Here is a 22,237-nt window from a genome sequence, read left to right on the forward strand (position 1 = left end):
ATCCTCCTAGAGCAGAATGAAAACTCCTCCTACTAGCTTTAACCGGTGCTTTGTGGACACTGATAGAAGTCACAAGACTGTTCTAACTGCTGATGAGAAAAGGCATTGTGTAAAGACGCTGTCTGATCCTGACTTTTCTGATCTTCCCCTTCTTCCAGTGTACCCTTCTTATCTCCTGATAAGGCATATCGTGTGGAGACACTCTGTACATGCTCAGTTTGATGTGTATTGCTAAAGAGGTTTTTTTGTTTTTTTTTTGTTCTTGGGAGAGTGCATGTGATCAGCACAGGCCAATCAGCACTGTCCAGGAGTCCTGCATCCTCCTAGAGCAGAATGACAACTCCTCCTACTAGCTGTAACCAGTGCTGATAATCAATAAATATAAAATATGTCATACTATGTCATACTTTAACATATACAAAACATAAGAGGGGAATAATACATCAATGATACGAAATAATTATCAGTTCATACTCATTCTACCCAGGCTGCACATTCTCAAAAGCAATCCTTGGAGAGAAGGTACACAACGCCCTCTGCTGTCTGCAAAGGTATAAAGCGCCCCCTTGCAGTCTGCACAGATCTACTGCGCCCTCTACTGTCTACCTGGCTTCAGGACATCGCCCGCTGATCTGAAAACGAGGCTTGAAACTCAAGTCTCTTTTGGCCCCCCGCCTGCTCCAGCCCAGGTGACTAAAATAGCTGCCCTTGGCGCCTGTGTCCTTGGTGTTACAATGTTAAATGAATGCGGGGGAAAAACAGGGATAGCGTATACAACAAATAAAAATATCTTTCACGAACATGGGCGTGAGAACTGCCACTGAGGCCCTTCATTTTACTGAAATTGCCGCCCTGTGTGCCAGATTGGTGTAGTCGCCAGAGTTTTGTAAAGAGGAGGGTATCGGGCTGCGGCATTGTGGGTATTATCACTGCGGGTGAGGTAGAAGTCAAGAAATACATTTATAAAGTGTTAGTATATATGGTCCGGCAGTATGAAGGCAGCCTGCTGGGGGTCCTCGGGTGTCCGCCATACTTCAGGGTGACTGGAGTTGGGGTGACCTGAGCGATGCCGGTGGACAAGGATGTGTACCCGGAGAGCGAAACCAAGACTCCCGTCCGGGTGAACAAGTCCGGCCTGCCAGATGTCGCCGACCTGCTCTTTAAGGTCTTCTATCATGCGGTGGACAGGCCGGTCACTTTCTTCCACGGTGAGGGGAGCCTGGACCTGCCTTCTGCTGCAGGGGGGACTACAAGGCCCAGCGTGCAATGCCCAGCCACAGGACCCAGTGCTTACCCAGGAACTACATATCCCAGCATTCATGTTATGGATGTGACGCCCCGGATCCTGGCAATCATTGTTTTGGCATCTCACCGTATGGCTGGCGTGGTGCCCTGGGGCTCTTGCAGTTGTGGCACTGCAGGTTCTGGTTGGTCAGCGGTTTGGCATCCCGCACGTAGAGTCCAAGCCCATAGCTGTCGTGGTGCCCTGGGTTCTGGCCTGTGGCTGTCAAGCCACCCCAAGTCCTGGTCGGTTGTTTTGATGGCCCAGGACCCATTCTGTGGCGCCCTAAGTCCAATCATTTTGTTCCTATGTATTGCAAGCATGCTCATCTAAAGGGATGCCAATAGATTTGTTCTTTCATATCAGGCTCTTGACAGAAGATCCAAGGCAGGGTTCTGTCATGTTTACAGACCCATTCCCAGGATGCAGCTGTTCTGGCAACCCGGGTCCTGGTTGGTCATTGTTTTAGCATCCCAGCACACAGAGTCCAAGCCCATAGCTGTCGTGGTGCCCTGGGTCCTGGCTTGTGGCTGTCAAGCTCCCCAAATCCTGGCTGGATGTTTTAGTTGTCCAGGTCTCATCCCGTGGCGCCCCAAGTTCAATCATTTTGTTCCTATGCATTATGGGCATGCAAATAATTTGTTCTTTCAAATCAAGCTCTTGACAGAAGATCCAAGGCAGTGTTCTGTCATGTTTACAGACCCAGTCCCAGGATGCAGCTGTTCTGGCAACCCGGGTCCTGGTTAGTCATTATTTTGGCGTCCCGGCACTCAGAGTCCAAGCCCATAGCTGCCTTGGGTCCTGACCTGTGGCTGTCAAGCAACCCCAAATTCTGACTGGTGATTGTTTTGGTAGTCCAGGTCCCATCCTGTGGCGCCCCAAGTCCAATCATTTTGTTCCTGAGCATTATGGGCATGCTTATCTAAAGGGATGCCAATAAATTTGTTCTTTCAAATCAGGATCTTGGCAAAAGATCCAAGGCAGAGTGTTGCGATATTTACAGACCCAGCCCCAGGATGCAGATGTTCTGGCATCCCGGTTCCTGGTTGGTCATTGTTGTTTTGGTGTCCCTGTCCATGGCTGTTGTGGCATCTCAGGTCCCGACCCAAAGCTGATGTAGTACGTGGCTATCCTGCTGCTCTGGGTGCTGACCTGTGCCTGTCACGGCATCTAAAATCCTTGCTGGTTGTTGATTTGGGGTCCCTCATCACAGCCCTTGTAAGCTTGGGTCCAATCTTCTTCCTTTTCCCATGCATTATGAGCATGCTTGTCCAAAGGGATGCTGGAGATGTGTTCTTTCAAATAAGACTCTTGACAGAAGAGCCAAGGTAGGGTGCTGTGATGTTTACAGACACAGTCCCAGAATGCAGCTGTTGTGGCTCCCCGCCTCCTGAGCCACGGCTGTTGTGGCTCCCCGGGCCCTGGCTGGTGATTGTTGTGATCTCTCGTCCCATAGCTGTCATGGTACTTAGCTGTGCCACCACAAATCCTGGCTGGTTGATGTTTTGGTGTCCCATCCTGTAGCTCCCTAGGTCTGGTTTGTTCCCATGCCCAGGGCTTAAAATTTCAAGTCCTGAGCTACTAGCCAGGCCTTAGAGTTACACGCCACCAACAAACACACACAAACAGGGACACCTTTTCACACACACACATGTACATACACACACAGAGACACATGTATACACACACAGGCACGTACAGACACATGTACACACACGCACAGACATGTACACACACTGACGTACATACACGCACACACAGACACATGTATACACACACAGACATGTGTATACACACACAGACATGTATACACACACAGGCACGCACAGACATACATACACACACAGACATACATACACAGAAACATGTACACGCACAGACATACATACACACACACAGACATACATACACAGAAACATGTACACGCACAGACATACATACATACACACAGACATACATACACAGAAACATGTACACGCACAGACATACATACACCAAAACGTACACAGACATGTACATACATACACAGAAACGTACAGACACGTGTATACACACACAGGCACGTAGAGACACGCATACACACAGATACATGTACATACACAGAAATACACACGCACAGACACATGTACACACAGACACATGTACGTACACACAGACACATGTACAATTGTACACAGACACACACATGTACATGTATACACACCCCCCATAAAAAGTTGCAGTACTTCGTTGTTCACTCACAGATCCGGGTACTGCACTCTAGGGGGAGGCAGAGAGCACAGCACACACTCCTTGCTTTGCTTTCACTGCGCTCAGCTATTGAGAAGTCTGACGACTCCCAGTGCCAATGACCGATCCGGCCTGAGCTCCGAACCTGCTCAGCAAGACGGCTCTGGGGGACACATTTGCCCCCACCATAATTTCCACTCGCCATTGGCGAGTGGAAATTTCAAGCTCTGAATTACAGGTATGCTTATCTAAAGGGATGCCAGGAATGTGTTCTTTTAAATAAGCATGGTGACAGAAGCTTCTAGGCAGGGTGCTGTGATGTTTACAGAGTCAGTGATGTCACTTGGTCCCAGAAGAGGTATTTCTTGAAAGCAAAATTATGTGCTTGGGAGATTTGAATTGACCGTGGATCAGGGTGAGCAGGAGACGGTATTATATGTATAAGTTTCACTTTATTTTTAAAGTGCTGTAAGTGTCCCAAACCCTGCAGGCCATCTAACACGTAGGCCTCATTCACACGGGACATCCTCAAGTGCGTGTCTGTGGAGGGCCGTGTTTACCCACATGGGATTGCACAGGTGTTCCTTGCATTCCTGTGCAGACAGTCCCATTGATGACAATTGGGATGCAGGGGCTGCACAGACACTGCTCTCAATCTGACATCCATGGGGGTGTATGTCCCTGAACACAGACAGATTGGGAGCACTGTGCAGTCCCCGTGTTCCAATTGACATCAGTGGAACATCCATGCATCACCATCTGGGCATGCACAGCCCTGCATGGGCGTCTGCTTTGGTACGCCCCATGTGAATGTCACCGAAAAGTGGAAGTGAAGGCAGAATTACCTATTCTCCAAGTTCCCATGGCAGTATCACCTCCCTGTTTTTTTTCTGGGTCCTGGTCATCAACCACCTCGATTGGCCAGGGCAGAATGACGTCAGTCCCATACATGTGCGGGTGTCCTTTATCCGGCACACTGGCGCTATGCCAGAAATGTATCGGAGCTGCACATGTGCCGATCCATGTACTTTCCACACGTGATTACAAATGGGCAGGTAAGTACAGACATTGCATCTCCTGCAATAAAAGACCCGCCTGCTTGCCACTCTCACGTTGTACATTTAGTGCCCCTTTAGGCCCCATGTACACGGGACGTTTCTGAACGATGCAAACTGCTGGAAAACGTAGGTTTAAAAAGTCAGTTTAGCTGCGTTTGCATACCGCGTTTATGCGCGTTTGCGTTTAGAAGCGTTTTTTAAAGATAAGCACAGGAGAACCTCCCAAATGCACAGAATGCACTGTAAAGTGGTAAATTATTAACTATTTCAGACTGTTTCAGAGAAATAAAGAGAGTAGAAGCAGAGACAGCAGTATGTGTTGAGATAATTAGGTGTGAGTTGCTCATTAACATTTCTTTTGTTTCCAAGGGTGGGAAAGGTGTCTGGTGGAGGGAGTCATTAAGGCCACCTGGCAGGGGGTCTTCATGAGGAATTTGAGGTGTGAATGGTCATTAACATATCTTTTGTTTCCAAGGGTGGGAGAGGTCTGAGGTGTGAATTGGTCATTACAATGTGTGACAAGCTTGGTAGGAACATCCTGTGTTCAGTGTTTTGTCCATCTAAGTACCTTGAAAACACTTTGCATGCATTTTCCATGATGAAAAAAGGTTCTGGACAGCAACTGGAAGAGTTTAAAAAAAATTGCAAACGCTTATAAACGCGATTTGCTGTGTTTAGCCACGTTTACAAGCGTTTTGCGTTTGAACCGCTGATAACATCGACGTCTGAAAGTTTGTTGCATTCAAAAAAACGACTGTAAACTCAACTGCCTGTAAACGACGATGTGTACATGGACTCATAGGAAATCATTAGGGAGAGTTCAGGGGCTGCTGAAAAAAACGCAGAACAGCTCCTAAACGTGAGTTTATCAGCTGCAGTGTACATGAGCCCTTAAAGTGAAACTCTCCAGTTTTGTTGAAGGAACCCCCCCCCCCCCCCCCTTTTTCTGTTGAAGTCCTTTAAAGTTCTGTATTTATTCTTTTGCAGACTGGATGGAACGTCAGCGAGCCAAGAGAAAAAGCTATTACTACCACCGGGTGTTCCAGCGTGTTCCGGACCTGTCCCAGTGTCTAGAAGATGATCTCATGTGTCAGTACGAAGCTGAAATGCAATGGAGGAGAGACTTGTAAGTTTCCTTACTCAGCCCCTCAGACAGAAAGATGACCCAGGTGCACGTGCCCCTCTTGTGCTGCTTAGTGGGAATTTGTCCGCACCGACCAGCAGAAGGACTCTGCCCACCAGTTTTGAGACCACAATCTCTGAGGACTGATTAGGCGGGTTAGGCCCCGAGTCACTCCAGCCATAGAGACCATTAGACAGTAAATTGGTCTCCGGGACAAGTACTGTAGAAACCTAAACACAGCTTAACCACTTCCTGCGCGCAATGTACTGCGGCCAGAGAGTAGCTACAGGCAATGCAACGTAACCCGTGCGTTGCTCTGGGTGTACTAACACAAGTGGGCGGAATGAAGATCCTGGTGAACGGGACCGGGGCGATCACATGATCACAATGTAAGCAAAGCTGTTATGAATCAATCTCATTCATAACAGCTCTGCTTCTGTTCCTAGTGAGCTGTGAGTGGCCCACAGCTGTCACATGATAAATGGGGGCCAATCGCAGCACCCTGTACTATGTGAATGGCTCCAGCCAATCACAGATCACTATCTAGAGCTGTCAAAAACCTAACTCATTCATGACAGTTCATGAATGAGGAAAGAACAAACAGAGGGCGCACAGGCCTAGTGCATTACCATAAAAAAATGTTTAGTAAGAAATAAAGTAGGTGTGTACTCAGAAACGACAATAAAGTCAAGGCACATCATGAAAGAACAGCTGGGTCAGCACCGCGCTGAGTAACAGTCCGCAATAGGGAGTGTAGACATCCAATAGGCTGGCGCGTTTCGAGGACTTGCCTCTTCCTCAGAGCCCATGAATGAGTTTCATGACAGCAAGCTTCGCATTGCAGGAGAAATTATCTTTATTTCTCCTGCAAAGCAAAGTGTGTAAAAAAAAAAAAAAATCCATGATAACCCCCCCCCCCCCCCAGAGTAGTAACATTGTACTATTCTGATAAAAGTATTTAAAAAAATGTTAAAATAAAATAAAAAATACCATTGAGAATTAATTAAAAAAAAAAAAAAACCCTTACATTTTTTTTTTTTTTAACTATTTGCGGGCTACTTACCTGCATTTTGCGGGCAAGCAGCAGCTCTGGGCAAAGCGACGTAATCTTACATCGCTTCCTGTTTCGGGGTGTGAATGTGCCTGCGCCCACCGCTGGTCGGTCCAATGAGAGAACACCACGGTGAATAAAAGCATTACATTTTACACATGCACGTTGGATTAGCACATTTAACCCTTTGATCGCCCCTATTAACCCTTTAATCGCCCGTCACCCAACCAGTGCCATTAGTACAGCGTCAGTATATAGAACTAATCACTGATCACTGTATTCCTGCCACTAGCGACATCAGATGGGGTCAGTTGGCGCCACTCCTGGTCAGGGTCAGCTAGCGTTACATTGCCTGCACACTATCGCACTCACACTACAGGTCACTGATCACCCCCATTACTAGTATAGTGTTTGTATGGATCAATATAATGATCATGAACAGAATTCTACTAGTGCCTGCTTCGTATAGTGTCCCCAAAAATGCAGTGTTAGCAGGATCGTCCCCGTTCACTACTAGGATATAGCCCCTCTGCTGTTTTTCACGGAAGATTTCTACCAATTGATTGTGGGCCAAGGCAATTTATATGCACAATACATCGCCGCCCACCCAAATTCAGCTCTTGCCAGACAGTTCACATGGAACCCTATCACGGTTTCAGGATTTAAAATTTTTTTTGGGCCTAACCCTCAACATGGGCATTACAGAAAAGAATGAATTGCGGTCCTATTGATCCACAGAGCCAATTCATCATATGCCCATGTTCTCTGCTGTTACATATATGCCCAACATGGACCAGTAATGTGCTGGTACATCGCTGGACTTTGAGTGTCATTTTCAAAAAATTTGTGGCAAAAAATAAATGATCCAGGGACTCAACATGCCTCTTTGCAAAATACTTGGGGTGTCTACTTTCCAAAAAGGGGTCATTTGGGGGGGGTTGTACTGCCCTGGTATTTTAGCACCTCAAGAAATGTGATAGGCAGTCAGAAAGTAAAATCTGTGGAAATTCCAATATATATACACCATAGTTTGTAGACGCTATAACTTTCACACAAACCAATTAATATACACGTATTGGGACTTTTTTTTTACTAAAGACATGTAGCAGAATACATTTTGGCCTAAATTTATGACTATCTTTGAGTTTATTGGATATTTGTTTATAATCAAAAGTGAACATTTTTTATCGTGTGGGGTTTTTTTTTTTTTTTTTGTTTATAGTGCAAAAAGTAAAAACCACAGAGGTGATCAAATACCACCAAAAAGAAAGCTCTGTTTGTGTGAAAAAAGGAGATACATTTTGTTTGGGTGCAGCATTGCATGAACGCACAATTACCAGTTTAAATAGCTCAGTGCCGAACAACAAAAAATGGCCTGGTCATGAAGGGGGCAGGGGGGGTAAATCTTCCTGAGGGCAAGTGGTTAATGGTGGTGGACACATGAATGAACAGAAGAGGTTCTGGACTGGTATCACCTAATCAGCACAGAGGAGAACAATGCGTACTACCCTTCATATATGCCCCATTCCTTGACTTCTGGGCTTCACCAGCTTCAAACTCGGGTTCAGATTTCAGTGCTTTTTATTTTATTTCATCCCATACACCATTCTTTTGTCACTGAGTTTAACCACTTACCTACTGGGCACTTTTTACCTCCTTCATGCCCAGGTAAATTTTCAGCTTTCAGTGCTATTGCACTTTGAATGGAAATTGTGTGGTCATGCAACATTATACCCAGATGAAATTTTTATAATTTTTTTTCACACACATAGACCTTTCTTTTGGTGGTATTTAATCGCCGCTGGGTGTTTTTACTTTTTGCACTATAAACAAAAAAAGCGAAAAATTTGGAAAAAAAATATCCTATCAAATACTTGCCATAATTTTTTTTTTTTTTCCTGACGGACTCCATGGCAGCATACGTATGGGTTCGTCCCGCCCTCTCTTCTCCTATAGGACCCCACTCCCATAAATCTTTGCTCCTCACCAGAGGCCGTGTTCCATAACTAGCCTACTCATGGCATTGGGAGGGTACTCCTGCTGCCATGGAGTCCATCAGGAAAATTATGGTAATTATTTGATAGTAAATTTTTTTTTTTTTTGCTGACGGACTCCATTGCAGCATACGTATGGGAAATAACTAGCCACACACGAGTGGGCAGTTACTCAAACAAAGACTTTAATTTTCCCCGTCAACCGACAGTACTTTCAAACCAAAATTAACAGAGGATAAGGAGGCAGGCTCTACATAGTAATGAGCCATAAATGTGTTGATTGAGGACCGTGGGGCCGCTCTGCAGATCATCACAGGCACGATATGCCAGGAAGCCGCCCAGGACGTAGCCACATTTCTGGTTGAGTGTGCGGTCACCACCTCCGGAGGCGCCAAGCCCTTACCTCTGTAGTCCATTTGTATGGTCTGGATAATCCAGTCCGCGATCAACCTGGGAGACGCCCGGTCTCCTTTTATCCTTCACATGGAAAAAGATGAATGGACGGTCCAACCTGCGGAAGGATACTGTGACCCGCAAGTATAGCCTTAAGCTCTCGCTTATGTCCAGGGGGTGAGCATCATCGGCTCCCGAGGCTCTAAATGTTGGCAGGACAATCTCTTGCTTTGCATAAAAGACCGAGGTCACTTTAGGATTACAACCTAGCATAGAGATGAGGACCACTCGATCTGGGAAGAACGGCTCTTTACAGCCAAGGTTCCTGATTTCGGAGACTCTTTTTGCCAATGTAAGAGCCAACAGAAAGGCCATCTTGAGGCAGAGTTTCCTTGGAGGTCCAGCTGATTCTGGCACACCTCCAGAGAAGTCGAAGACAAGCAGCATGCCCCATTTTGGGAACCTTGGTTTCCTTTGGGGCCTCAACCATACTGCCCCTTTGAAGAATTGCTGAACCAGAGAGTGGTCGGCCCATAATACTCCAGTGAAGGCCGAGATGGCTGACAATTGAACCCTGAGGGTGCTTTCAATGGGCAGGTCCAGGCCAGACTGCAGAAATCCCAGGACATCCTGAACCCTCGGATTACTAAAGTTTCCATCCACGGTCGAGATATAGTCTGCGAACTTAGACCAGACTCTTCCATAGACGCTGTTAGTACTTGGTCTTCTGGCATTCATCAGGGTAGGGTGACTTCAGCAGGACAGCTTAAGGCCTCCAACCTCCCCCTCTCAAGAACCAGACCATTAAATGAAGCCGGGCTGGGCAAGGGTGAAGAATGGCCCCCTGCAACAGCAGGTCTGGCCTGAGAAGGAGAGGAACCAAAAGCTGAGCTGCAGCAGTAAGGGAAACCATGGTCTGTTTGGCCAGTATGGAATTACGATCACTACCTCCACCGCTTCTGCTCTGAGCCCCTGAAGAAACCTGAAGATGACAGGGACCGGGGGAAACACATAGGCCGTGCAAAGCCCCCGCTGATCCGTCAAAGCATCTACCCCAAAGGCCTGGGGACAGCGATTCCTGGTGTAGCACGGGGAGGCAAACAGGTCGACCTCCGGACTGATCCTGAGGGTCAGTATCCACTTGAAAACTCCTGTGTTGAGAGACCACTCGTTGTCCAATTGAACCCTGGAAAGGAAGTCTGCTTGCGAATTCTGGACTCCGGTGATGTATACTGCTGATATATTGGACAGGTTTCTCTGAGCCCAAGCCATGATTGGCTCTACCTCTCGCAAGAGAGACAGGCTGTGGGTCCCTCCTTCTCTCCTTATGTAGGACTATGCTGTCGTATTTTTGGACTGATTTCCCCTGTGTGAGGTGCTGGAAGGCCTGTAGGGCAGAGTGCCACTCATAATTCCAAGATGTTCGATCCCAACCTGTGGGAGGGAAAGCTCCATCTGCCCTGAGCTATCTCTGACTGGCAGAGAGCACCCCATCTGGAGTTGCTGGCATCCGTAGTGTTTGTGACCCAGGATATGGGGGCAATTGAGCAGGTTCTTCTGCTAAAGCCACCAAGAAAAGGCTCTCCTTCATGGAGGGAGATATGTAAATGACCTGGCCCATGCTGCCTGGAATCCACTGTTGAAGGAAGCCCTTCTGGAAGGGTCGCATTCTCCACTGTGCCCACTTCACTATTGGCACTGTGGACACCATGGTGCCAATGATCTTCAGGCTTTGGAGGGCCCGAAGGTGTGAGGAAAGCAGGGCAGGTAGTATTCGGCTCCTGATCACCGGAATCTTCTCCACGGGCAGGGAGATGGTGGCGGCGATCATGTCGAAATGAGCCCCATGGAATATTAGAGACTGCGTGGGCTCAAACTGGCTCTTCTCCATATTCAGCAACCACCGGAACTCCGGTAAAAGGTCGAGATGATGTGGGCCCTGTGCTGTAGTAGCTGTACTCTGTCCTGGGATAGTAGGAGAAGGTCGTCTAGGTAGTGGTGCACGTGAATACCTCTGGTTCTGATCAGGGCCGCAACCGCCAACAAGAACTGGAGATGCCGATGGTCCACAGCGAACTAGAGGAATCTCTGAAAATCTCTTGCAATGAGCACATGAAAGTAGGACTCCTTTAGATCTATATATAGCCATTTGCCTTGCTGAATTGTTTGTTGAATTGTGAACAGCATCTCAATCTTGAATTGTGACTTCCTGATAAATGAATTTAGATGGGTGAGATCTAAGACAGGCCCTGTATCTTATCTGGATCAAAAAGAGGGGCGAGTACATGCCCTGAAATTCTTCGCCCTCTGGAACCGGCACGATGGCGCCCTGCGCCAGCAGAGAGTCCACGTAGGACAGCAGGATTTCCCTCCTTTTCTTCGGAATGTGGAAGGGCCGTAGGGGTGAACCTGAGATGAGGAGGGTTCTTGAACGCCCTAGCATGCCCTAAAGATACCGTGTTGACGGCCCAGGTGTCCCAGATTGAAGCCACCCAGACATGCCAAAAGTTGCGAAGGTGTGCTGCCACCTGGCCTGTCTGAGCGGGCCCAATCTCAAAAGGACTTTGTGGCCTCATGATCTCTAGAGGTTGAGCCCTTCTGATTTTCTGAAAAGATGATCGGCTTCTCCTCCAGTTTCTCTTGAATTCGCAGCCCAGCTTGTAGAGGCACGCCTAGCTTGTTCTGAGCCTTGACGTCTAGGCTGAGCCCTCTTCTGGCTTAGCAGATGCTGATCCTGGGGCAGGGAAACCGGACCTCCCTCCTGTAGCCCGGGCTATAGCGCTGTCCAGTATGTTCTCAAACAGAGCGGAACCCTCAAAGAGGATCTTGCACAATGCCTGCGTAGAGGCTGGATCAGCCAACCAGGGCCGAAGCCACAATGCACACTTGGTTGTCCCCGAGGACAGCATAACCCGAGCCAGCAGACGGGTAAGGTCGATCGAGGTCTTCCCCAGAAAGGCAGCTCCCAAATTCCAGGCCAACTCTTCCAGAACTCCTCTGAGGGCTGCATCCATGTTATCCGACCACACTTCCATTAGACAGCTTTAGACAAGGCCATTAAGGCAAGCGCCAGCTTGCAAGCCATCCCAGCTGTAGTGTAGATTTGCTTGAGTTCGGAATCGATTCTCCTTTCCAGGTTGTCCTTGAAGGACACTGAATCTTCGAGAGGGAGGGCAATGCGCTTGGCTAGTCTCAAGGCTACATCCATCAGAGGGGCCGATTCTAGATGTTTGACATCCTCTGACTTGAACAGATAAAGCTTGGCTGCTTTATTCAGCAAGAAGGCCCTCTTATCGACATTGCTCCACTCCTCGGTGAACAGTTTGGACGATCCTTCCTTGGATGTTTAAAGAATTTCCTGTGTTTAGGGGGAGACTCCACGGCTTCTTCCCACTTCTTCAGGGCCTCTTTGATTAGGGAAGAGACAAAGGCGAAATCGAAGCCCACACACAGATCTTCACTCTCCTTTCCGCTGTCTGAGGCTCTGTCTGAAAGATGGCTAAGTTGTGAAGGCTCCAATCCCTCTTGGGGATCTTTGAGAGGGGAGCACACCCCAACTGATGGGCTGTGGGTGCGACTAGTCCAAATTTCTTTCAGGGACTCTTAAACAACGCATCTAACCAAAGCCTCTACCTGTTGGTTGGCACTTTCTCTCTCGCTGGTTGCAAAACAGGAGTCGCATAATGATCGTCGTTAGGATCCTGAGAATCACACCCCCAGCAAGTTTTCTTATGGGAGTGGCTAAAGTGCCCCTCCATGATGCCTGGAGGGGGAGCGAGAGCTTCTCCGATGACATCTGGAGCTGAAATGAGACCTGTGGTGTCCGGATTTAGAGGACAAATGATGGGTCCGAGACCTGGACGCACTTCCGTCCTCGTGCTGTATAGCGGCAATCAGACCTAGAAGGGCTAAAAGAGAGAAAAACAAAAAATAAAAGACACAGAACGAAGGATAGTTAAATGCCACAGGAAAGCACCAGTGGGGGATCAAGGAGCTAAAGCCATCCATCTGTACTTACTGCGCAGTGGCTGGTCAGTGATGCATCCATGCCGGGTCAGCTGCGAAGAAAACCATGCAGCAAAAAAAAACAAAAAACAGCTGTTTAAATTTACCGCCAAAGCTGTGACATCACCGCCACCGCACTGCACATGCATAGACCCTGGAACGCATGCGCCGCCATCTTGCTGTACTGTGCACGCACCAAGGCCAACTCTAGCATGTGCAGTGTTCCAGAGACCGCTCCGGACCAGGGATTTTACTACATGCTGTTTACTACATGCATTGTTCTCAGCCCGAAAGGGGGTATTTGTCCCATCTTGGATCTGAACGAATATTATGTGAGGCCAAAAATTTCAGATGGAATTCAACATTCTTTGCCTCCCTCTAAGATTTCCTGGCTTTTCTAGGCATCAAAAATACATATTAGCGCTTTGGAGGGCCTCTACACTTCTAGTTCATGGCCCTAAAAAAAATAAAAGTTAAAAAACCTAAATCATTAGAATATCAACATCTGCACGGTGTATTTAAATCAAGTCAGTATGAAAATCCGGAAATCAAAACCGTTCAATATGCTGCTCTGTCGTATACAAAATAAATACGTCTTCTTCAGTGAGTTCCACCACCATTACCCTGCTGCAAGAAATGTAACATAACAATGTCTTGACTTTTACTTTGTATTGTATCTTTCCACACTCCTTGTTGTGAATGTTCCTCAGTGAGTTCCACCACCATTCACAATATGCGCTCACCTCAATATATTGACCTACTTACAGCCATAGGTCACCATGCGCTTTCTAGGGATGCACCGACATTTTGATGGTCAAAACATTTCGGCCGAAAACAACACCCTTTCAGCCGTTGGCCGAAATGAAAAAAGGCACCAATACAGGTGCCGAAAAAAAGCCCACCCCTCGCTGCCGCCACCAGCTGCCGCTTGGTAGTTCTCAGGCTTAACTGACAAACCATCGATTCCCAAGCTGAGCATAGAGATGAGTGAAGGAAAGATGGCCGCCACTCATCTCTATGGCCTTGGAGGACTGGAGCGATGTCACTTCCCGTTCTGGCCATTTTTTTTTTTTTTTTTTTTTTTCGATCCAGTGCTTTACATTGCAGAGGAGAGATGTGGCGTCTTATTGACCCCATATCTCTCAATAAAGAGGACCTGTCACTAATTATTTCTATCACAAGGGATGCATGCATTTCTTGTGATAAGAATAAAAGTGATTACATTTTTTTTAAAGGGACAGTGCAAAAAAACCCCAAAAAACCATTAAATGAATTTAAGAAAAAAAAAATTTAAAGTTCCCCCCGTGTTCGCATGTAGTGGTGAACGCATACGTAGGCCACGCCCACATATGTAAACACTGTATCACCACGAATGTCAGAGCAAGAGCAATAATTCTCGCACTAGAACTCCTCTGTAACTTTACACTGCTAAACTAGAAATTTTTAAAGCATCACCCATGGAGATTTTTAAGTTCCGCAGTTTCACGCCATTCCACGAGCGTGCGCAATTTTAAATTGTGACATGTTGGGTATCTATTTACTCGCCATAACATCCTCTTTCATATTTTACAAACAAAATTGGGGTGTTTATTGTTTTTGTTTTGTTTTTTTTTAATTGGTATATTTTTTTCCAAAAAATATATATTCATTTTTAAAAACTGCGCATTTCGGTTTTCGGCCAAGTGAATTTTCAGTTTCGGCACCAGAATTTTCATTTCCCTTTTTAAGGGGTCTTATTCAGCTCCTCGTGATATCTGGACTCATCACCTGGGCACCCCTTATACTTGTAACAATGAGGACTGAGCAATGACAATAAAGTACATAAACTTCAGCATCTCTAGTACATGCTATCCATCAGCTACTTCTGGGTGGCTGTGCCCGGATGCATTTCATCACTTCCTCTGTGACATTCTCAAAGGGAAACCAAACCTTTCCATCCACCTGTCCTGTAACCGCTCAGCCTGTATGTAAATGTATTAAACTAGTGGCGGCCATATTGCTGACTACTGGTGCCTTCTTGCCTAAGGCATTTACAGGCCATAATCCTCCTTTACACTCAGATTGACCACTAGGCACCGGTTCACTGACACAGCAGCATATCGAACTTTTCAGTTATGGATTTTTTTTTTGCGAACTTTATTTTCGTATTGACTTTACTACATATTGACACATATGATTTAATACACCGTGCAATTCTTGCTATGCTAATGATTTGTTTTGTTTTTTTTGAACAGTTAGTGTTCCTAAACCCACAATCAGGGGTGGACTGACAACTCATGGGGCCCCTGGGCAATAGGGGATCATGGGGACCCTGTGTCCTTGCCCAAACTCGAAAAAGGTACCAGGGGCATCTTATGGGACCCCTTACTGTCCGAGTTTCCAAATGGTCAGTCTGCCCCTGCCCACAATAGTAAAATCGGTGTGTATATGCAGTATATCATGCTTGTTATACTTGCTGTGGAACCTAAGGGGTTAATCCTCTGTGTAGAAAGCATGTTTGATCCTGTCTTCTCTGATCCTTCCCTTCTTCTACTGTCCCCAGTCCATCTGCTGATAATAGAGAGCTCTAGGAGTCACTCTACACAAGCTCAGTTTAGTGTGTATTGCTAGAGAGTGTTTGTTTTTTGTTTTGTTTTTTCTCGAAGAGTGCATGTGATCAGCACAGGGCCAATCAGCACTGTCCAGACAGAGGTCAGGGGTTATGCAGCCTCATAGGACAGTCAGAGGAGAATGAAAATTTCTCCTACAAGATTAACCAGTGCTCAGCTGGACACTGATAGAAGTCACAAGACTGCTTTATACTGCTGATCAGAAATTTATATTTACTAAAATAATTGCATTTCCATGTTGTGTGTACTGTGGGGACCGGATATAGTAAATGCAGGGGTCTGGGTTTAGTAACACTTTAAATGTATTTATTTATATGCAAGCAGTGTAAATACCTGACACTGGCATGGTATCCCCTTCCCCTCCCCTTCTTCCACATTCCCCAATCCATCTGCTGATAGTACAGCGCCCTGGGAAGCACTCTGCACATGCTCAGTTTGGTGTGTATTGCTAGAGAAGTGTGGGGTTTTTTTTGGGAGAGTGCATGTGATCAGTGCTGTCCAGACAGAGGGTCATGCACCCTTATAGTACAGTGTAAGAGAATGAAAACTCCTCCTCCAAGCTTTTACCAGTGCTCGGCTGGACACTGATAGAAGTCACAAGTCTGCTATATACAGCTGATGAGAAAAGGTATTTGGCAGTTTATATTTACTAAAATAATTGATCAACTTTGGTACAACCAGCCTGCCAGATTCATTTTGTGATCATCGCTGGTGGCTGCTATAGCCGCTAGCAGAAAATCACTGTCTTCTCCCGGGGGGACGGCTTTCCCTGCCCGCCCCTGCTGGGAGTAAACAATGGCTCAGCAGGAGGGATTCCCCTGTCAACACTGTCTGTGTTGATGGGGGAATCATGCAAACCCATGGTTTGGAACCCTTGGTTGCATTGCATGAAAAAAAATTTGCACTGTCTATAGGTCTATAGCCGGCCTCAGATGTGTGCTGAGAGACAGGTATGGGAGTATCCACTGCCCCCTGCTATATTCCACCCCACCCCCCCAGGTTTGAGAGCCGCTGTATATAAATGGTGCCCATTACTCCACCGGACACTGCATTTTTAATTCTGGCATAAAAAAACGCTCTTTCACTACAATGCGCCATACAGGTGTCGCGGCCTCAATGTTTAATAGTAAACAGCGTTGTTTATAACCATGATTTTTTTTCTTCTTCTTGTTAAAGCAAAGTCGATTGTGAAATTAAGAAAATTTTTCAAGGACGGTATACAGCATGCCTCAGGAGAGAGGGTGAGAACGCCACTTACAACTGTGCCCAGGTGAAGGAGCAGTACGCCCAAGTCTCCAGAGGTTTTAAATCCAGATGTAAGTTCTCTGTTCTTGACTCCCCCCTTAACCACTTCCCGTCCGGCCCATGTATCTAAACAGCTGTACAGGAGCAGTGCAGGGGCGGGTGGCCGTTTATAAACTTCCTCCCCGCTTCCCTGCTTGTGCTTGCTCCCTGGGAGCGCACAGCACCTCGATCCGTGGAACACGAATCGTTGTACGGGACCTCTGTGAGAGGTCCCAATTATGTGATCACTGATTGGCCAATCAGTGATCACATGAATAGTAGTAAGCAAGATATCACTTCTGACATCATTGCTTACTATGTGTGAAATCTGTGAATAATCACAAAGATCACATGGTACAGGGCTATTCACAACAGCCTTGTACCATGTGACAAGCTGTTACCAATCACAGCTCTCACAGTATTTATCAATGGCTGCAGGAATGCAGCCAGAAAGAAGGAGAAATGATTGCTTTTACACCCATAAAGGCTGTGAAAGCAATCCGTGTAAAAAAAAAAAAAATCTTCATCATCCCCCCACAAGTAGTACAGTGTTTCTATGGTGATACTGTACTGCTAGGGTGACAGTATGTTAAAAAAAAAACAACATAATAAATTTTATATATATATATATATATATATATATATATATATATATATAAATAAAAAAAATCAGAAAAAGTTTAATTTTTGGTTATCAACTAATTTGGGTTATTTTTTTTTTTTCTGGTTATTTGTTTTTTACTAAAAAGATAATTGAATAAATTTTGGTCCAGGTTTATGAAGAGGGATTATTTATTTGCTAAATTGTATAAGCAAAACACTTTTTTTTTTTTTTTTTTAAATTTTTGGACTTTTTCATTTTTATATAGCAAAAAAAAAAAAAATCACAGCGGTGAATAAATACCACCACAATAAATTTGTATCTGTCTCAAAAAAAAATTTATATGGGTACAGTGTTGCATGACCGCACAATTGTCTTTCAAAGTGTGATAGCACTGAAAGCTGAAAATTGCCGTGGAGAGGAAGGGGGTGAAAGTGTCCGGACATGAAGTGGTTAAACACCAGTCAGACCTCTGAATGTACAACTGAAACGCATTCTATTTTTGGCTAGCAAAGGTACTGTCCTAGATCAGGGTTCCATAGACTCCTAGGGTTCCTCCAAAGGTTGCTAGGGGTGCCTTGAGCAATTTCTGCCTCTCTGGTACGTTCCCACTGACATCATTGATCTTTTTAGCTCTCTTAAGGGGGTAATTCTTCCCATTGACCACAAATATAAGGAGCATTCTTCCCACCGACCATCACACGGACGTATCTTGAGTTGTAGATCTAGTCATTTTCAGCAGGGGTTCCCTGAGACCGGAGAGTTTATTTTTAAGGGTTCCCGTTTGTTGAAAAGGTTGAGAGAGGCTGTCCTAGATGACTCCACCATCTACTTTCTCAGATCTTCCTAACCTTCATTTAAAAAGCAGCGGTGCAAAAGTAAACCCCAAAAAAATCCTATCAAAGTCACATGACCAGATTTGCTCCAGTCACTGCAGCATATTTCTGAATGGGATGACCTCCAGTTTGCATAGTACAGCAGTGCGTAACAGAGAGTGGGTAAAGATAATCCATTCTATGTTACATATGAGCCCCCCCCTTCAGTTCCCAGTGTCTGACCTCCTAGGAAACTGAGGTTTCCTCTCCTTTTTTAGGTGTACATCCCTGAGGGTGTATCTACTTTTATTTAGTTCATGTGTCCTACAAATGGCGTGGTACGGGCTAGAGGTCTGCACTGACTGCAAATGAAATGGAGGAAAGTTTATACACTACTCAAAAAAATTAAAGGAACACTTTTTAATCAGAGTATAGCATCAAGTCATTGAAACTCCTGAGATATTGATCTGGTCAGGTAAGTAGCAGAGGGGGTTGTTAATCAGTTTCAGCTGCTTTTGGTATTAATGAAATTAACAACAGGTGCACTAGATGGGCAACAATGAGACGACCCCCAAAACAGGAATGGTTTTACAGGTGGAGGCCACTGACTTTTTTTTTTTTTCCCTACTCATCGCTGGTGGCTCCTGGGTTCCTCTTGCTGCATGACCATTGCTGGCCTAATGTGGTGAGAGGTATGCAGGCAGTTCCTGGAGGATGAAGGAATTGATACCATTGAATGGTCCCAACGCTCACCTGACATAAATCCAATGGAACACCTCTGGGATATTATATTTCGGTCCATCCGACGTCACCAGGTTGCACCTCAGACTGTCCAGGAGCTCAGTGATGATCTGGGAGGAAACCCCCGAGGACACCATCTGTGGTCTCATTAGGAACAAGTCCCGACGTTGTCAGGCATGCATACAAGCACGTGGGGGCCATACAAACTACTGAGGACCATTCTGAGTTGCTGCAATGAAATTTCAGCAAAATGGACTCGCCTGCTGCAAATTTTTTCATTTGATTTTCGGGGTGTCTTTGATGGAATGAAAATTATCAACCTACAGAGGACTGAATTCAAACGATGGGTCATCCTTACATTCCTAACACATTACCCCGTCCATATCAGTATAGAGATCCAGCAGGAGATGTCTCCTCATTGAGATCTGATGGGTTTTTCAAAGTGTTCCTTTAAATTTTTTTGAGCAGTGTATTTACATTAATTTACCAACCTATCTATAATTATTTTCAGCCAACGCCTGCTTTACACATTGCTGTTACACTTTGTAGCCAGGGGAAGGGGCTGTGCTTTAAGCTTCATCACCTCATGGCAGCTAATTGGGTAGTTAATATTACCATCCCTATGCGTTACTACTCCTGTTAGCTGACTAAGCTCCTCCACCTACCCATAGTGCCTGAAACATGTTAGGACACCATCATAACTTGCTCACAGCTCTTAACCTCTAGACGCCGAGCAGCCGCACATTTGCGTTCTATTAAAAAAAACATATGTGCTGAGAATGCGCGCTCCCAACACACGTGTCCAGTACTCACAGAAAGGCCCCAATCTCCTCTTTCGATCGGGACCTTTCCCGATCGTGATGGCGTGTCACGGCAGTCACATGACCCTAAACCCGGCCTCCCAGCTTCTGAAACCCTTAAAGGCCCGGGATGCACCAGTGCCAAGGGGTTAACCTACTTACTCAGCTATTTGTGGTAGGCAATGAATTTGGGGGAGCTATCTAAACCTAAGAACATAAATTAAATACAGTGGGTATAGGAAAGAATCGCCCGCCTTTTTAAAATCACATTTTGTTGCTTTGCAGCGTGAAATGAAGACAGACACCGTTTTTGTTTTATCCAGCTGTATTTACACCAACGTGTCAGGGGAAAAAAAAAAAATTCAAAAACCGAATCATTGAGTTGGAAAAAGGATCACCCCCTTGTGTCAGTATTTTGTTGAACCATATTTTACAGCCTTTAGTCTGTTGGGATATGTCTACTGACTTTACCCACTCTTCTTTGCAGAACTACTCAAGTTCAGTTAAATTTGATGGTAGGCACAACAGCGTGTGGGGTGTGTGTTTTTTTTTTTGTTTTTTGTTTTTACTTTTTGAACAAGTATAGCAAAACCCTTTCAGTCATATATTAAAGTAGAACTCCGGACAAAATTTCTTTTACATGTCCTTTGCTGATTTCTTACCTTCACTGAATATGTCATCCATTCTCTGGTTCACTCAGTAGTTGCTGTGAAATAGCCTATTAACTTTCAATTCAAACCATTAATTCTTTGGTTTCCATTGTGTAAGACTAGTGGCTGCTATGCCTCCTATTGCCCCAGCCACTGGTCTTGGCACATCCCTTCTGTAGTTCTTTCTCCAGGAAGCAGTGATTAAATTCAGCCCCACTTGTAGTGGTGGGCGTACCAAGACTCTGTCACATTCAACATGTACAGGCCTAGTGTACCTGCCCACATTCACTACAATTCCCTGTGATTGATGGGAACTGTAGTTTCCTTTTATAGCAGAGAGCGAAGAGGATAGGATGTAATCCCTGCTGGTACACCTCCTCCTTGGTAGAGAAGATGCTGTTTTATCTTTTACATTACAGAGATGAGATCCTAAAAATAGAATTTTCCCCTGAATGGTAAGAATTTGTAACATTTTTATTAACTGTTTAGTGTATAGGGGGGTGTACTAATGTTTTTTTGGGCTTTTTTTGCCCTATCTTGGAGTTCTTCTTCTAATCCAACTAAAAGAGCAAAAAAAGAGAAGATCATTGTTAAGGTTCACATACATAACGGAAAAACTAGACCTTGAAAGCTGAAAAAATGTGTTTTGAAGTGTAGAGATGACAGCCCCCCCCCCAATCGGTTCTATTTGACATTTTTGGTCAGCTCGTCATATATGTGAAGCTAAAACACAGTTAACATTGTATTTGAAATGTGCAAAGCATTTGATATGCCACCAGCTTCTGGCCTTCTGTAGTAACGCTAAATATGATTGGTTTACAGATGAGTACCTCGGAGCCAATGGCAATGCTAGGAAATGCCTAATGAAGCAGAAGGAAAGGATGATTGAAGAGAGGATGGCTGCCGCAGATGGCCAGACTGAATAAACGGAATTCCGTCCTTTTAACAGTTTATCATATGTCTTGTATTTCAGAATAAAAACATTTAACCCTGTAATAAAAGATCTGTAGATTAGTAAATTGACATTTAATGTCTTTAAAGTGGAGTTCCACCTAAAATATATATAAATAAAAGTCAGCAGCTACAAAAACTGTAGCTGCTGAATTTTAAAATACATACACTTACCTGTCCCTCGGTCCAGCGATATCCTCACCACTGCTGGGTTCACCGGCCGTCTTCTCTCCCTGGTGCTGCCATCTTTAGTGTAGGCACCCGGATGTCACAGTTTGCGGCTTCACAGCCAGGAGCCCACTGCGCATGCGTGAGAAGCGCTGTGCTTTGTGAATGGCCTTGTAGTTTTCTGGGACCTGTCACATGTCCCAGAAGACTACGGGGAGGGAGGACCACTTCTGCTTCCGGTTGCCTAGGTGATCGCAGCAGAAGTGGAAGAGGGGTACCTGTCAAATTCGGGTACCCGCTCCCTAAAGGTGCCAATCCTTAAATGGGGAGCTGGGGACAAAGCATTAAAGCGGAACTTCCTCTTTTGGGTGGAGCTCCGCTTTAATATACACCTAGCAACAGTGGAATCACAGGTCTTGGCTGTGACGAATGTGGCTATTTTAAATGGGACATTTCAGTCATACCTTTTTCCAAATGTGTTTG

At 45.6% G+C, this 22,237-nt stretch overlaps 1 protein-coding gene across 1 annotated transcript; it reads left to right on the top strand.

Annotated features, from left to right (window-relative positions):
• Window positions 1-1,010: 1,010 nt before the first annotated feature.
• Window positions 1,011-21,654, top strand: NDUFB10 (NADH:ubiquinone oxidoreductase subunit B10). Its single transcript, XM_089682118.1, has 4 exons — window positions 1,011-1,208; window positions 5,557-5,695; window positions 16,921-17,060; window positions 21,458-21,654. The coding sequence occupies exons 1-4, from the start codon at window positions 1,067-1,069 to the stop codon at window positions 21,559-21,561; spliced, it is 525 nt and encodes a 174-aa protein (XP_089538244.1). The 5' UTR covers window positions 1,011-1,066; the 3' UTR covers window positions 21,562-21,654.
• The last annotated feature ends 583 nt before the right edge of the window (window positions 21,655-22,237 follow it).

This window comes from Staurois parvus, unplaced genomic scaffold (assembly GCF_062004578.1).
Source record: "Staurois parvus isolate SC_StPar_1 unplaced genomic scaffold, SC_StPar_1.0 ptg000285l, whole genome shotgun sequence".
NCBI lineage: Eukaryota > Metazoa > Chordata > Amphibia > Anura > Ranidae > Staurois > Staurois parvus.

What these genes read in the sequence shown, in the direction of transcription:
- NDUFB10 (XM_089682118.1), top strand. Translation starts at nt 1,067, where the DNA reads ATGCCGGTGGACAAGGATGTGTACCCGGAGAGCGAAACCAAGACTCCC. An exon ending in GCCGGTCACTTTCTTCCACG is followed by an intron (nt 1,209 to 5,556) that starts GTGAGGGGAGCC and finishes ATTCTTTTGCAG; the next exon opens with ACTGGATGGAACGTCAGCGA. An exon ending in CAGAGGTTTTAAATCCAGAT is followed by an intron (nt 17,061 to 21,457) that starts GTAAGTTCTCTG and finishes ATTGGTTTACAG; the next exon opens with ATGAGTACCTCGGAGCCAAT.